At 46.6% G+C, this 17,445-nt stretch overlaps 1 protein-coding gene across 1 annotated transcript in view; it reads right to left on the bottom strand.

Moving 5' to 3' along the window:
• The window catches only part of LOC102024117 (chromosome unknown open reading frame, human C10orf76), a gene marked incomplete at its 5' end in the record, with an annotated part of 155,381 nt that overhangs the window by 15,346 nt on the left and 122,590 nt on the right, over positions 1–17,445 (bottom strand). The window contains 1 exon segment of the mRNA XM_013504087.1: positions 13,819–13,897. Coding sequence (XP_013359541.1) covers positions 13,819–13,897 — 79 coding nt within the window.

Raw genomic sequence — 17,445 nt, 5'->3', positions numbered from 1 at the left:
GTTAATAAAAAAATTAACAGATATATACCAAAAAATAGAAAAATATGATCTATTAAAATAAACTCTGTAGAAATATACCCAGAAATAAGAGAAATAGCATGATGGCAAGTAACTGCAACCCCAGCTACTTGAGAGGCTGAGGCAAGAGGGCTGCAAGTTCGAGGACAAGCCAGGCATGTGGCTAATGCCTATAATCCCAACATTTGGGAGGCTGAGGCAGGAGAACACTGCAAGTTCAAGGCCGACCAGGGCTATATAGAGAGTTCAAGACCAGCCTGCACTGAACTACAGAGCGAACCCTGTCTCAGAAAAACAAAAAACAAAACAATGAGGTCAGCCTGGGCAACTGAGACCCTGTCTCACAATTAAAAAAAATTTTTTTTTTAAAAAAGGGCTGGGGAAGCCAGGCATGTGGCTAATGCCTGTAATCCCAGCACTCGACAGGCTGAAGGATGAGGATCACTGTGAGTTCAAGGCCAGCCTGGGGTACAGAGTGAGTTCAAGGCCACCCTGAACTGCATAGTGAGGCCCTATCTCAAACACACACACACACAAAAGCAGTCACTACAGTAACAGAATAAAGTAGATGATCTACCTAATCATTTTAGTAAATGCAGAAAAGACATTGGCAAAATCCAACACCCACTCAAAACCTCAGCAGATTTATAACAGAAGGAAATTTCCTCAACCTAATAAAGCCAATCTATGAAAATTTACAGTTAGGCTGAGGGTATAGCTCAGTGGTGGAGCACTTGCCTAGCATGCATTTAATCCCTAGTACCACCACCCCCAAATAGTTGCAACTAGCATAAGTAAAGATTTACTAAGTAAAACACTAAAGCATAACTCCTTTAAAAAGTAAAAAAATTGAGCCAGGTGTGGTGGTACAGGCCTGTAATCACAGCACTCTAGGAGGCTCAGACAAGGCCTGGCAACTTAGTGATTTGTCTGTTTTTGGAGACAAGGGCTTCCTTTATAATTCAGGCTGAACTTAAACTCACTATATACCCCCCCAAGCTAGCCTTGAACTCACAGCAGTCCTCCTCCACCAGCTTCCTGAGTGCTAGGATTACAGGTATATGTGATCACACCAGCCCAATTTAGTGATTTAGAAAGACCCTGTCACAAAATAAAAATTTTTTAAAAGGTTTGGGGACATAGCTCAGTGCAAAGACCCTAGGTGCAATACTTACTAGTACTGGGGAAAAAAAGACAGTACTAAATTGATTTTCATGAATATCTAATTACATTAAAATTGATCTTCAGAAAAATGACCGAGGTAGGGGTTTATCTTGGTACAGGATGTGTGTTTTGCAGGCATAAAGCACTGGACTGAATGTCCGGGATCCTTCTCACTGTGCTCCTACCTCCCATCGAGGGTCTCCATAGCCTTCCCTGCCAAATTAAATAGACTCTAAGAAGCAACCAGTAGTGCCTGGAAGAACCTCCAGCTCGGCACTAGCCCCATGAGAGTTTTCAGTGGGCAGACACACTTGGACTCTGGCAAACTCAATCGCCGCCAAGCTCTGGAACTGCTTCCTGCCTTTACTAAGGACATCTAATGATGGTTCTGCTCTCACTTTTCCATGAAACTAAGGCAAGGATGAAGGTACTAGACAGTCACTGCGAGAGGAAACTCACTCTGAATAAGGGTCATCAGGCACCTTTCATGGGTTTACAGTGAAACGACATTTCCCTGGGGATCCAAGGAGAAGGAGGCTTCTGACTGGACGCGTAAGGGCCCAGTGGGACTGACGTAGTCATTCCAAATACATCGGCTGTGAGAGGCCCACAGGAGGACACACAGGCAGAGGTCTAACAGGAAAATAATGATGTCTGCAGGCACGCTGCGAAGCCCTCTACGGCAGGTATGGTCTTTGTTGTGTTTTTATACCTTTTGGCTTGGCACAGCAGGTACTTCTGCACAAAGGAGAAAAAATCTGGGGCATTAAAGCCCAGGCACCCCACTCACTGTCTTACTGCACTAAGACACTCAGAAACACAGATTCTTAGACCAAGAATGCCACACTCAGGTTGAGTTATTACTTAGGAAAGAGGCTGTATTGGAAATGAATTTTCCAAAGATCTTCTGAAAGGAAGGAGGGGCTAAAAAACAAACTCAAGAGGAAAAGCCTACTTAAACACACCTATCTAATAACTGTACTAAAAGATCCTTCTTAAGTCAAACCAAGAAAGCAAGAGAACTTCCTTTACAGGTAGTTTTATGTGGCTGAAAAAAACAACAAAAAAAAGAAAGCAGTCAAAAGCATAGAAACTTGAATGCAACCTTAACAAAATCACAGACCTCCACTGACTGAGCATCTCTTCCTCACTGGATGCTTACCATGACTGTTTTTTTTTGGTCTTTCTGAGACAGGGTCTCACTATGCAGTTCAGGCTGGCCTTGAGCTCACTATGTAGCCTAGGCTGGTCTCGCAACAATCCTCCTGCCTCAGCCTCCTGAGTGCTGGGATTACAGGTGTGCACCACCACTGCCGGCACTGAGTATTTCTTCTATATAGCCACCCTGCATACAATACGCAGAAATTCGTGTTTTCTTCCCTCCTCCCTTTTTCACAACTCCTACACTTCAGGACCGAACTCAATTTCAGAATGCATCTAAGCTGGCTAGTTCTCCCAGCCTGCTCATGTCTTTTGAGCCTGCTACCAAAGGGCTCTCCGCTGCCCTGAGATTTATTGATCTGACAGGCTGGCTCTGCCCTTCAGCAAAGTGGACCAGATAATGAACCTCACAGTGGGTGATTAGTGAGAGGCCATCAGCCGGTTAAAGGAATGGTGACAGTGACTTTCTTTAATTTCCCTAGGCAGTCACCCCCACCTCCCTGACTTCATTTGGTTGAAGCCCTGAACATCCCTTGTGAAGCTTTTTTTGCAATAATTGCAGATCCAAGACACCCAGGGCCTTGTACAAGCAAGGCATCCAATCACACTAAACAGCAGCCAGGGTGACGGGGTGGCGCAAATACCACAGTACATACGAATACTCTCTCAGACCTTCTCCCGCTCCGCATCTCAGAGGGGACAGGGAATGCCCTTCCTGACCTTAACTCACTGGCCACTCAACGTGAGGTCTCTGCCTCCTTGCTGGACCCTGTTTAACCCATCCCTCCCAAATAGAATCCTTCACTTAGATCCCTCTTGTGTCAGGTGTGGCGACCACCGTAGTTTAGGGCCAGCCTGGGCTACACAGTGAGCTCAAGGCCAGCCTGAACTGCATTGCAAGACCCTGGCTCAAAACAAAAACAAACCAACCAACAAACAAAACATCCCACTTGTGAGCTAAACAGTTTCACTTCCATTTTAAGAGTACAGCATCCTCTAAGCAGGATGACCAGTCAAAATGCTGTTACGGTACTTAGCAGAAACACTGCCACTCAGTACAGCTTACAACAGAGACAGAAGTCTGCACCGCAACCCTTCCAGCCGCTGTGACATTACCGCAGTTGGCAAACTGTGCTCTTGGAAACACAACTTCTTTTGTGGGGACAGAATTTTACTATTTAGCTCTGGGTGGCCTTAAACTTGGAATCCTCCTATCTCAGCCGCCTTCTTCTTCTTCTTTGTTTGTGTTTTTGAGACAGGGTTTCACTCTGCAGTTCAAGCTGGCCTGGAACTCACTTTGTAGCCAAGGCTGGCCTCAAACTTGCAGCGATCCTCCTGCCTCAGCCTCCTGAGTGCTGGGATTACAGGTGTGTGCCACCACACTCAGGTTGAGCTATTACTTAGGAAAGAGGCTGTATTGGAAATGAATTTTCCAAAGATCTTCTGAAAGGAAGGAGGGGCTAAAAAACAAACTCAAGAGGAAAAGCCTACTTAAACACACCTATCTAATAACTGTACTAAAAGATCCTTCTTAAGTCAAACCAAGAAAGCAAGGACTACTGTATCCTGTCATCTCTTCAGAAGTTGATGACTACCTACTACAACTCCTGTTCAGCTCTGTTCCTCCTACCCTACACACTGCCAATGAAATCCTCAGCTGCCTGGCTGAGGGGACCGGAAGTCCAGTGGTGCTCACGGCAACACTCATGCCTAGCTGGGAACATGCTGAGAATAAGGAGATGATCAATGAACTGGGCTCTTCTCTGCCAGTCACCCGGGCACTCACCCCATTTGGCTGGGAAACATTAATTTTGAGACGTTTTTCTTTTTGAACAAAAGGGACCTACTATTTTATTTATTTTTTGTCTTTTTGAGACAGAGTCTCACTATGCAGTTCAGGCTGGTCTTGAACTCGACACGATCCGCCTGCCTTAGCCTCCCAAGTGCGCTGGGATTACAGGCGTGCGCCACCACGCCCGGCTTTGGACCTACTATTTTAAAGACAAAATGTGGTATACTTTTAGATTATGAACCATATATTACCTATTAAGTACAACTTTTTAAAAGCTTTTTTTAAAAGTTACCCTATCCTTTCTGTGTACAGAAAAATCTTTACTTCTCACGGTGAACATTCCTGGGACTCTTGGCTGGAACAGGCTTTCTCTTACTGGTAAACTTGTCATACCGTGCCAGGATCCTCTACGCAAGCATTTCTGCCCAGCTGGCAGGCAAATCCTCTAGCCCCATATTGAGTACTTTCTGTCCTCAACTGAATGAACCCTTCCCAACCCAGGCCCTCTTCCCATCCCCCAGAATAAGCTGTGTTGTACACATTCACTCTCTCTCTGCTTCTTTCTCTTACTTCTTCCTTCAGAACAGCTGACCAGTGCAGGCTGTCACACATGCCCCAGCCTGCTCAAGTGGAGAAATCTCACATTTTGGAGTCAGGTAGACCTAGGTTGACATTATAGCTCTACCACCAATAGCTGTATGACCTTGGATAAAATAGTCTCTTTAATGTCCTCATCTACAAAATGATAGTTATATCTACCCCAACTAGTTGATGTAAGAATTAAGTAAAAAGCCTTTATAAAAGTGACCAATTTGGGGGGCTGAGGATTTAGCTCAGTGGTACAGTGCCTGTCTGGCAAGCGTGAGGTCGTGAGTTTGATTCCTGGTACTGGAAAAAAAAACAAAAAAAAAGACCAATTTAATAATTACAAGTTATTCTTTCCTTTTATCTATTTGTAGCTGTTTTAAATCCAAGATATTCTCTCCTCTATCTAGGACCTCTGGTAGTACAGCTGACCTAGTCTGAGCAGAAGTGGTCATCCTAGCAGTGCATAATCAGCTGACACTCTTATGAGGACCCTCTCGAGCAGTCAGCACACCCTAAAGTTAATCACTGAGGATAAGCTGCGTATCAGAAAAAACTCCGTCTCTGACTCTGTGTTTTCTGCTTTAGTGAATCCAGTAAAAATCAACTTACGCCAAAATTTTTCCCTGCCAAACAGGTCAACTGAAATGCCAGAATCTAAACAAAGACAACGAGGAAGGCAGGGTTAGGTGGCCAACACTTACGTCACAGGCTCACATTCGATCGGTTCCCACAGCAACCGTCACTCATGGCTACAGAGAGGCAGTGAAGACCACAGCCTGCTGTAGACAAACACACTGCCAAGGACAGGAAACTGAGCTACAGCTGTCGCGGGAATCTTAAATCTTGGCTCTCCAGCACGAGTCTCTGCCAAGCCTGCCTTGTACAGTGGTACGGGTCTGATTTAAAATGCAAAAACATTGCAGGGGCTCTCGGAGCAAATGACTTGGAGGCCTAGATTGGGCTTTTGGGATCCAGTGCTGCCCGGGAGAGAGTTTATCAAAGCGGTTCCCATGCGGAAAGTGAACCATGTTTATTTTCTGCTCAGAACCCCTGCTACCCAGCATTACAGCCCTTCTCTCGGTCTTCTTCCACATGCCAACCCTGGTGTTCACAGGCTTGGCCTGTGGGAGCTGACTGTTAAATTTCAACAACTGTGAAAGCCAGCTTCACGTTAGCCATGGCAGGAGCATTCACACTCAGTACTACCCACGAGCCGCCTCCCACCACTCCCACCCAGGGGTATTACACAATGACAACCACCCCAAAAGCCAACAGCTCTAAAGCTAAAGCCTCTGGCTTGCTTTCCTCGTGAGACTTTCCCCAAGGTCTTTCTCGGTGCTTTCTCTCTCAACTAATGGATGAGAGCCAGGCTCCCTAACGTGTCGAGCCTCACAAACCAGGATTCTCCATTTACCTGCACCTCACTGCTCTCTGAGAAATAAAGCTAGGTTTCATCTGCCCCCAACCCCACGCCCTCAGACTGGGGACTGAGTCCAGGGCCTATGCATTGAGCTACATCTCCAACTCCCTCCGCCACTTTTTTTTGTTTTTTTGAGACAGGATCTTACTATACAGCTCAATCGGGCCTTGAGCTCACTTTGTAGCCCAGGCTGGTCTTGAATTTGCAACAATCCTCCTGCCTCAGCCTCCTGAGTGCTGGGATTACAGGTGAGCGCCACCACGCCCGGCTCCAACTCTTTTCACTTTTTGTTTTGAGACAGCTTCCCCCTGAGTCATCCAGACTTGGCACTAATTTGTGATCCTACTTCAGCCTTTCAGAGTGCTGAGATTATGGGCATGTGCCACCACGTCAGGCTTTCATTTGGATTTCTAAATACCCAGCAGTTATTTGTAATGACTCTCAGACCAGGAGAAAATAAAGAAGATTTTGAAAGCGTACTAACAGAAACAAGTAAAACTTAGCAGCTTCTAACAATGCCTTATTTTGTTATAATATATATATATATTTTTTTTTGCAGGGCTGGAGATCAAACCAAGACCCTATACTTGCTAGGCAAGCATTCTACCATTGAGCTACAATCCCAGCCCTGTCAAAATACTTCTGAGGACATGTTTTACAATACATAACATTATATAGGCCTCATGTGAATCCAAAGACCAAAAGTCTGGTGAGGGTGGAACAAAGAAATAATGGGAAGTAAAACTCCATTGTGTTGGTTTGGGGAATGTTTTTGCAAGGGAGAGCAATATATTACAGGACACATTTTATAAGATTATTTATAATAATCACCCAAAAAACAATATACAAAAGAGTGCAGGAAATCTGTCCATACATTAAGACCAAGGAATCCAGCTGACACCCTGGATCCCAGGGAAATGTCCTGCGTAAGTCCAGCTAAAGGCCTACAGCTCATAACAATGCCTCTCACAAGTCCACCTGGAGGCCTAGAGCCCATCACAGTATCTCATGCAGGCCTGTTTCACGGATCTGCACTGGGAAGGCCCAAAGGTCAGTGGTGGAATCTAGGAAGTCTGTACCAGCGGGATGAAGGATCTGTGCTAGCAGGCTGAGGGATCTACACTGGAGCCAGGAAGCGATGCTCAGAAGAACCAGAGCTCCCCGGAAAGGTACCACAGCCATCCTCAGCGACAGTGAGGTCCCGAGCTCCTCCAATGATCAAGATGGCCGAGTTCCCACCAGGGAAGCCAACGCAGCAAGCTTCTCCAGGAGACCCACAGTGCACCATCTTCCCCTCTGGAGCCAGGAAGCGATGCTCAAAGTGAGGACCAGAGCCCCCCCAAAGTGAACCAAAGCCATTCTCAGTGCCAGTGAGGTCCCGAGCTTCTCAGAGCATGAAAGCAGCCGAGTTCATCAGGAAAGCAGCATGACGAGCTCCTCCAAAACAACCAACAGCTCCCAACAGCCTCTCAGCTCCCAACCGCTTCCTTCTCCTTCTCCAGCTCTGCCTCTTATACTGCTCGAAACTATCCCCAGGTGGGGCCCCCACACCCAGCACCATGCTTACTCAGTTCAGCTGGGGGTTGTAAGTTGACCACCAGTTATCAATCCACTACATCCATGAAAATTCCTAGTGTAAAAACCTTAATGAATCTCATTACACCATCCACCGTGTGGTTCTATCACATGAAGAGTACCAGTGGAACACCTTTCTGACCTTCACAAAAAATGCCTGAACTTGTATGCAGAGAAATTCTTAGCAAGCTCTTAGGCTACTTTGAAAGAAAACCAGCATCAAGAACAATGTGCCAAAAAATAAAGCAAAAAAACCCCAAACATACCAAAAAGAATGATCGATCCATTCTTAGAAACAGGAAGTAGAATGGCAACTTCGAAGGTGGGGAGGAGGGTGCTCAGAGGACACAGTGTTCCAAGTCTCTGGGATGGAAAACTCCTAGAGACCCGCGGTATAACAATATACCTAGGAAACACACTTTACATGTTCTCCATAATTAAAAAAAGTTCAGATGACAAATTCTGATGTGTGTTTGTTTTACCACAATAAAAGAAAAAGACATGTTTTCCCATTAGGCCTCATCACATGCCTAGCGCCAGGGCTGGCTCATACGAGGTCCTTAATAAATACCTGAGAGTGAATCAAAGCCAGAACAATCACAAAATGCTGAGAGTTGGTGCACCCGACTCTGTGGTTAAACGACCACGCTGCGTCCTAAGTCTTTCAGTCATGTGGTGTTCTGGGACGCAAGGACTTGACTTGCAAGAGTACTGGACTCTTCTCTATTCCTCTGTCCCCTTCAGGTCCTGCTCTTAAGCATGTTTTAAAATTTATGCCTCTCCATTAATCCAGTTCTTGTCCCTCCCTCCTTTTTTTTCTGGTACTTGGAACTGAACCCAGGGCCCATACTTGCCAGGCAGGCGCTGTGCTGCAGAGCTATCTCCCTGGCCTGTCCCTCCTCTTTTAAGGCCAAGTTCAACTCTTCTCTCCTCCATATGGCCCTTTTCTGACCACTGCAACTGCAGAGATCTTTCTCTACCAGGAACAGACCCACGGCTAGTACTGGTCTGCTGACAATAATAATGCCGTCACCATCTCTTGCATGATGCTGCCTTTCAAAAGCAGAGGTCCTTATCAAACTTCAGGATGCCCCAAATGCCGAGCACAATCAGAGACCCAGAGCAGGCTAAACTGCTGAAATACTGACAGCTGAATAAAGCGGCTAAAGCAGGAGAGGGGCAATAATTCACTTGCTTCTCGGTGGGACATCTCAAAGGCAGGCAGCTGGTCATGAGAAGGAGGAAAGGAGTGAGTGCCAAGGAGGGCTCTGCTTTGAGTCCTAAACGGCCACGACATCTTCCAGATACTCAGGGCTTCTGAGAATCTTTGGGAAAGGTCTGCTAGGAGCCCTTCCCTGCGTATAAGGAGAGAAGAGCTGATACGATCCCATGTATCGTGACAGCTGTAAACGATAACCAGCAGTGAAACCCACGGGAGCCCAGACCCGCAAAGCACAGTTTCACAGGTCTGGCGGCTTTGGAGCAAGGCAAGTTACGGGGCCGTTCAAAGCAGCTGAGCTAATGAACCTGAAAATGTTGAAGAGGGAGTCAGAGTGGCTGAGAATCCGGAAAAATGGGCCCTCTTCAAGGAAAAAAAGGACAAATGCATAATTTTGGGCACAATTTCAGAATATATACTTTCTTCTTTTTCTTTTTTTTGTGACTGAGTCTTGCTGTGTAGTTGAGGCTGTCCTCAAGGTGATCCTCCTGCCTCAGCCTCCCGAGTACTGAGATTACAGCTGTGTGCCACCATACCTGGCAAGAATATATACTAAACTTCTAAAGCCTGTTCATTGTTGAATCTTAAGTTAAGAACCATCTGTAAGTAAGTATTATCCCAAGAAATTTCATGGCTGATTTCTTGAGTGTGGACTCGTCTCTAATATAATGTAGCAAATAATAGTAGAAAGTCTTTTTTCAACTTTGAAAAACAGAATAAAGGAACTACTAGGAACAAGAAAAATGAAAGTAAATAATTTTAGGGAGAAAGGAAGGAAGGAAAGAAGGAAGGAAGGAAGAGAAAGAAAAAGAAACAGAGGAAAAGGTGTACCTAAGAGTTCAGGTAGGACAAGACAGCGAGGGGAGCCTCCACATGGGCTCTTCTACTCCACCATAGTTTTGAAAGGCTAACTGTTTAATAATTAAGTTAATTGGTGCACTTTAGACACAGATCATGATCACATTCCTCATAGGGAATTTGTACCTGTACATGATATATCTTGATTCTTTTTCCTCATTCCCCTCCCCTCCCTTCAGCCCTTCTTCCCCTCCTTATTTACAAAAGCTTTGTTTCCACTTTTCCCCCTTCCATTTTCTTTTCCTTTCCTCCTTCCTTTTCCCCTACTTCAGCGTACTGTTGTGAAGGGGGCACTGCCTCAGCCAGACAGCTGTCCTGAAACCATCTGAATCCCCAAGATTTAGCCTGGAGTCAAGAGCTTCTCCTGTAACACCTTCCATTCACGTGTACTTAGGATGGACAAAAAGGTCATTAGGATTTCTCTATGCAGCGCAGGTTGTGTCACTCCACTATCCCCTTCTGGAAATGAAAAGAGTTTGGGTCACTGATGAAGGAGGGGCTGGAGGCCAGAATTTAGGAAGCTTTACAACAGTGATGAGCTAAGGCTGTTGTATTTCTGGGGAGAGAACCAGAGAGAAAGCAGCCCTCGCCTGGAAGAAGCAGAAGCAGACTCCAAGTTCCCAGGCAGAGACACGTAGGTCGCCGTGCACTCTGAGCCCTTCAGTCTGACTTCTCGGCCGCACTGCTGCGGGAGCCCTTACTCCTCGATCATGGAGTCTGCCTTGCACACCAGATGATTTACTAGGTAGGAATGGCGGCTTACCAAAGGGAGGATTAGTATCTAGACTGTGTAAAGAACTCAAAAGCATTAGACCCCCACCAGTAAGACCCTATCAAAAAATAGGCAAATAAAATTAGTAACTGCTGGATAGAAGAAGTACAAATGGCCAATAAATACACAAAGAAATGCTCAACATCACTGACCATTAAAGAAATGCAAATTAAAACAACATTCATCTTCCAGCTCAGTCCAGAAAGAATGGCCATCATCAAGAAATCAAACAGTAACAAATTGGGGCTGGGCATTTAGCTCAGCGGCACAGCGCCTGCCTGGCAAGCACAAGGTCGTGAGTTTGATTCCCGGTACCGGATCAAAAAAACAAAACAAAACAAAACCAAATAGTAACAAATGGTGGTGAGGCTGTGGGGAGAAAAAGAACCCCTATTCATTGTTAATGGGAATTTAAACTACTGTAACCACTATGAAAATCGATATGGAGATTTCAAAACTAAAACTAACACATTCAAAAAACTAAAATTAAGCAGGGCATGGTGGCGCACACCTGTAATCCCAGCACTCAGGAGGCTGAGGCAGGAGGATCATTGCGAGTGCAAGACCAGCCTGGGCTACACAGCGAGACCCTGTCTCAAAAAGACAAAAAATAAAACCACAAAAAACAACAACAACAAGAACAAAAAAATTGAAATTAAAACTCCATTTGACCCAGCTATTCCCCTTCTAGGTACCTTTCCAAAAGAATTAAAAAATCTCATATTGTAGTGACACACGCATACCCATGTTTACAGCAGAACAATTCATAACAGCTAAATCTTGGAAGCAGCCTACATGTCCATCAGCAGATAAACAGATAAAGAAAATGTGGTATTTACATATAGAGGAGTACTACTCTGCCATAAACAGATAAACTTGAGTCATCTGTAGGAAAATGGAGGCACACAGAGACCGTAACATTAAGTGAAACAAATCGGATACACAAGCTTAAATATACTGCATGGTTTCTATTATATGAGAAACCCAAATTATAAATAAGGCCCAAATAAAAGACAGAAAATAGGAAATGGTTCCTCAAGTGGGCTGGCGGAAGGGTCGGGCTGCGAGGGAACAGGGTGATGGAGAATGAAGATGTGTTACGTACACATGCCGACTCTGCACATGGAATGTAAACGTTACGCACAACACACGTGCGCTGACGAGACAGGTAGGTAGACAGACACAGACAGCCAGGAGCAATTATTCAATAAATATTCAATGTAAGAACAGAACATTTTTAAGAAGAGAGGGAATGAGTACGCAGAACTCCCTGACAGGGCTGGGGTTAGCTCAGCGGCAGTGTCTGCCTAGCAGGTGGAGTCCCGAGCTTGATGCCTAGTCCTGAAGTGGGAGAGGGCCCCATGACAGTAAGGCAAGGACTACACTTTGGACTATTCACCACTGACCCCACTACCCTCTGACAGCACCACACCCTCTACTACAGCAGGCACCAATTATTTATTGCCTGAGTAAGTGAGTTTTCCAGCGCTGCTCTTCCCTCTCCTGACTGGTACTCTGCCTCTCCACAGGAATCACCTCAGCCCGGCTTGTGGGCTCTTTTCCAGAGGTATTTTTATCATTGCATTCAACTTTTTTTTTTTTAACAGTAGCAAGATTTTACATTTATTAAAGGTAAGAAAAGAAACAGGCTCTGCAGAAAGAGTGTGAACAGTAAAATCAGGAAAATAAGTACACTCTCCAGGACAAGAACAGGTTACTGTAAGAAAACACACTGGGCTGGAGATACAGCTCAGCGGCACAGCACCTGCCTGGCAAGCACAAGGTCATGAGTTCGATTCCCGGTACCAAAAAAAAAAAAAAAAGAGAACACACTGGCCCACTTCATTTAACCTGCAAAGAACTGGAGGCAGGTGAGGACAGGTACTTGCTGATCTCCTTTTCCACATTGCCTCTTGCACCAGAATGGGTTTTTATTGTTGCTCTGTGGCTGATACTGCTGGAGAAAGTAGCCTAACCTCCCCAAGTCCCTGAGGCTAAGAGTAAAAATGTCTGCTCCTTTAAAAAAAAAAAAAGAGACTAACCAGCTCTCACTGTGCATAGAAAGTCACTCCTTCTCTAGCTGTATAGAACTGAAGTTCCTGAATTACTCTGCAGAAAAATGACACAGTAAAACTAACATGAACTGATCCAACAGAAGAGGCAGCAGCACCAAGAAGCATCTTGCGGAGAGGACCAGCATCAGAGAACAAGACTATAGCAGAGAGGAAAGGAGAGATGAAAGCCATTTACAAAAGCAGTTTTACACGTAAGGGTGGGTTCACACAGCCGGCCTCACAGAAGAGAACAAACATGTCAGACTAATAGAGTGCTGTCCATCGGGCCGAGCAAAGAGCCGCTGGGGCTGGGGGACGCTGAGAAGCCTGGGTGAACAGAGCAGCTTTTCACAACGCCAGAACTCATGGTCACACCACAGCTGCTGGCCGCCCCTCCAATAAAAGGCTCCCAAAGGGGTTACCACGACCGGCTGGGGGTGCGAGTGGGGGTGGCGTGGGGGCGCTGAGCATTGTGGTTTTCTTACTGGGCAGCAGGGTGGGAAGGAAGGCAAGCATATGGAAAAGATGTTTTGTTTTATGTTTTTTAAAACAGGACTCAAGTGTCTCAGAATGAAACATCAGATTCAACCCCATGCCATGCTAAGCCCCATCTGTACTTTATATAATGCAGAGCTGAATGCAGCCGCTTTGGGAAAAGAGAAATCAGGCCAGACCCAAGAAAAACAAACACACAAGCCTATCTGCATCCCCAAGTTAGGCCATACCAGAGAAAGACCTCCACAGAAACAACGGCTCAAGGCAAAGGGAACTCAATTACTAAGGAAACTCTGTCCCAGTGAGGGCTTGTTTTAATGAGCCAAACAGTTTCAAATTAAGCTGAACTTAGGGCTTGTAATTGGCATTTTCTTCTATTTCTAAATCCTCATTTCTTACTTTCAAACATCAAAATGACTCTCTGAGTAAAATTGTAGAGTAATGCCTTGTCACCCACGGGAACCACATTTACCATGTTTTCACCTACGTTCTTCTGCGTAACTAAACACACCTCTTCGAGGGCACAAATGAGAAGGTGCAACTCTGTTTAAAGTGCTACCAAGCAACGCTGTCCCACAGCCTCCGAGCAGCCTGACGCTTGCCACCCGCTCCACAAGCTCAGGAACAGACTCTCTGCCACTCGAGAGAAGGCAACCGATCCCAGCCATCAACCAGGTCACCGTGGGGAGGGCAGTGGCTTACCTGCTCCTCTGACAGCTGGGATATGTGATTCACAGCAGCGTAGGATTCAATTTTGGGATTAAAGTGGTTGATGATGGCTCTGAAACAAAGAATTAACATTAATGTAGTACCAGATGGAAGAAGAGGATAACCCAATAAAAACAAGGGTTAGGGCTTCTGGGTACAGCTGGGTCATACGCAGGCCAGCTGGTCTCTAAAGAAGCCGAGGCTCACCAAAGCCCAGAACCAATCTTCATACTTGTTACCACAGTTTCAAACCAAACTTTTAACTCCTGTCATTCAAATCACTGAGTATTATTTTCAAATACTCCCTCTCCACCACCCACTCACTCACATGCAAGCTCACCAAGCTTTATCAAATCTACCTCCCCCCAACCTCTGAAATTAATAAGCTTCTACAAAACTATTGTCTTGTCATTTCTTAGCTGGTGTAGCAGAAACACAGGTTTTAGATCAAGGTTTGACATACAGTAAGTCCATACTGACATAAATAAACTATTAAATAAATAAGGAAAAGAGACTAATCTTTCTTACATGACAATTTTAAGTAATATGTGTAGACACTCCCTCCCACTGGAGGTGGAGTTTAATTCCCACTCTCACTAAAGATGGCCTATATTTAGAGTAGCAAAAGGGAAAAACAGTGATTTTACAGTAAAGAAACCTGATAAATTAGTATTTAAGTCCTTGACTAAGTGATAAAGGTTAACATCATCAGTGGTGTGTTTTTGTTTTCAGTTAAAAAGGCCAAAAACTTTATTTAGTTTTCAGGGAAATACAAGATGCATGTAAACATAAACCAAATACAAAACAGAACAACCCAAATCTTACAGTCTAGAAGCATGCCAAGACAGAGCACTTCTGCAGACCAAAGAGTCCCGTCAAAGTGATAAAGGACACCTGGAAAACGGTGGGCCAAGGGGCTGGGTCTCTTCCCCACGACACTACGTGTTTGTGAGGAGATTTAAAAAGCCCACCATTGAAAATATCAGAAACGAGATAGTTTAGCACCACCATTGAACCTGGGAATATTCTAGCACTCACACTGACTGCACTGCACGTAATGTCCATCTCTCCAGTTTCTCTGCTGAGGGGGAGAGGGAAAAACCTGGACCCCATGGAGCCCACTAGACGCTGGGCAGGGCTGTGTGGATGCCACGTGGAATCTCCTGCAGTTCTGGAGCCTCGGCAACACCCACCAGTTCACGCCCAACCACGCAGCCAGCGGTGACGGGCACGCACATCTGTCCTGCTCACCAGTCACCTTCTGCAGACCTCAGTAACCAGCAGGGACGCCCACCCCCAGGCTGTGCCCTGGATTCAAAGGGAGCCTGTTGCACAGAACAAGTTAAAAATTCGAGAACGGTGGCCATTTGCCCTTCTTTAACTCTTTAAGAGCAGTGTGCTTTGGTTAGAAGCCAGAAAAACATGCAGAGCAGATTGACGGGCACGCCTTTCTCCTGTCCAGTTCACAGCTCGGCGGGCAGAGCCACTGCGCGTATAAAGAGCCTCAGGAATACCTGGCCATCAGTAGAAGGTGAGCGAGGCTGTGCTCCTCTCAGATGGACCCGACAGACCCCACGCTTCGGCTGGGGGACGGTGGGTCCCTACGCCTGGCCCGTCACAGTCACTCATTCCTAACTGATTCACTCACCCGGAAGGCCAGCTCTGGACTGGATAAGGGCAGTGGGCAAAATCAGTTGGGAACCTGGAAGGTGGAAGTGAGTCTACTGGAAACAGGGCCTCTGAACTCAAAGACTTGTGTGTTGCCTACAACACTCCTTCTCCGCTAAGTACATCAATGCCCACTCCCACATAATCAGCTTGCGGCCAGTCAGTAGCAGTGTTCTCTGGCTGGCTTCTGTAGCCAAGTTTGGAGGATTTTCCAAACTTCAGCTTTGGCTGGACCCTTGGATGTCGAATCATGAAATTCCCTGCCTACCTGTTCTCTCTGAAACACTCAGCATCAACTTCTTTCTTCTTTCCAATCAATAAAGACAAAACAAACCTCCAAACTCTCTTCCTACCTTCCCACACCTTTTCCCCTAGAAGACACCTCTTCCGGAAGCCTCCTCCCCAGTGCAGGGACGTAAGCCCCGGCCAGCCCAGACATGCACACCCTCCATCTTGCCAACATACCTCTCACTTGTCTCCAACGTGCTCAACCCAGCCTTGCTCTAAAACATTAGGTCCTGAGGTCCAGGCCACTGGCCAGGATGGAACTGGGCGCAAGGTAGGGACCGTCAGCACTGGGATCCCACTCTGTAAGCCACTAAGTTCTAGGACTAGGATGGGCGAGGATGCCGACTGTCAAGGTCAAGTGCAAACGGATCGAGAGAGACAGCACAGGGGAAGGGGGAGCACATGTGGGTCCGGCCTTCCAGGCAGGCTGGGACCAAGGCCTGGGCACCTGTGTGTGCGTAGGACAGTGCGGGAGGAAAGTTAACATCGGTGGGGCTGTGTGTCTGAGGCTGTCAGGTCACCGACCCTGCCTCTGATCAAAGCGCTTGGGAACCACACACGAGAGTGTCCCCGAGAGGATGAGACCGCCTCAGTAAGACCCAGGGCGCCCCTCCACACGCTTCATAAAGCATCCAGCAGGCTCTGGAGGTGCTGTGCGCATGCGGGTCTTGCTGAACGCCGCACGGGCTGGCTCTCACCCGCCCAGCCTGACCCTTCTCAGAAACAGGAACCCTGGGCCCAGCTGCTCTTGTATCTTCGGGGGCCTCGCATACCGACCACACGCAGGATGAGGGGCGGGAGCCAGGCTGCACGGTGATGCATACGCGGGTGACCTAATTCAATCCCTCAGCACTTCCACGTCCAGCATCTCTTTCACATCTTTACTTGGAGCCCAGGACGATGGCTGAGGCTGCTTCTGCTAGATCTGTTAATGCCAGTGTGAAGTTTCCAACTAAATAATAAAATAATTAATAATAATAATAAAAAGACACATTGCACTCTCCAGACAGAACTGTGTGTATGGATGACACACACACACTTGCTGCCAGAAGCTGCGAGTCCCTTGGGACCTGCCCAATGCCAAGGACTTGTTCAGTGGAGATAGCTTGCCCAGTATTCTTTTCTGTAACCCCATTTAGTTCAAGTGGGAAATTACCAGCACTCTCACACTCACACACACACTCTCTCTCTCTCACACACACACACACACACACACCACACAGCCCTCAAAAAAGTGAGGGAATCTTAATTCTTTAGTGATGTGGACAGTTCTCTTTCCAGAGAGCTTTGGAGATTCTCAGAGACTGGATTTGTGGATTACCTCCTCCTAGGAGAGTAAGATACTGTAAGGGCCCAGTCCCACTCTGGGCACAAAGATCCGTATCTGTGCAGAAACTCAACACAGGGTTGCAGCAGCGAGCACACAGTACTGAGGTGGAGGGGACCAGCTGGCAAGGACACGCCTGCTGCCCTTGGGCAGTTCTGGTGCCTGGGCCAGAGACTTCCCATCCTGTGGCTTCCTCCACCAGCACAGAGGAAGAGAAAGCCAGCTTGGTACCTGTTGTGGGGGCTCCTGTCCGCAGAGACCTGAGCAGGCCCCTCAGCGTCTCCTTGGAGAACTCTTGCAGACTGTTGGGGAGTAGGGATTTGAGGGTGCAGCAGGGG

Source organism: Chinchilla lanigera, unplaced genomic scaffold (assembly GCF_000276665.1).
Source record: "Chinchilla lanigera isolate Chin_1 unplaced genomic scaffold, ChiLan1.0 scaffold00084, whole genome shotgun sequence".
NCBI classification, from domain to species: Eukaryota; Metazoa; Chordata; class Mammalia; order Rodentia; family Chinchillidae; genus Chinchilla; species Chinchilla lanigera.
Note: the sequence above shows the minus strand (reverse complement) of the source record. Positions and strands in the feature narration are given on the sequence as shown.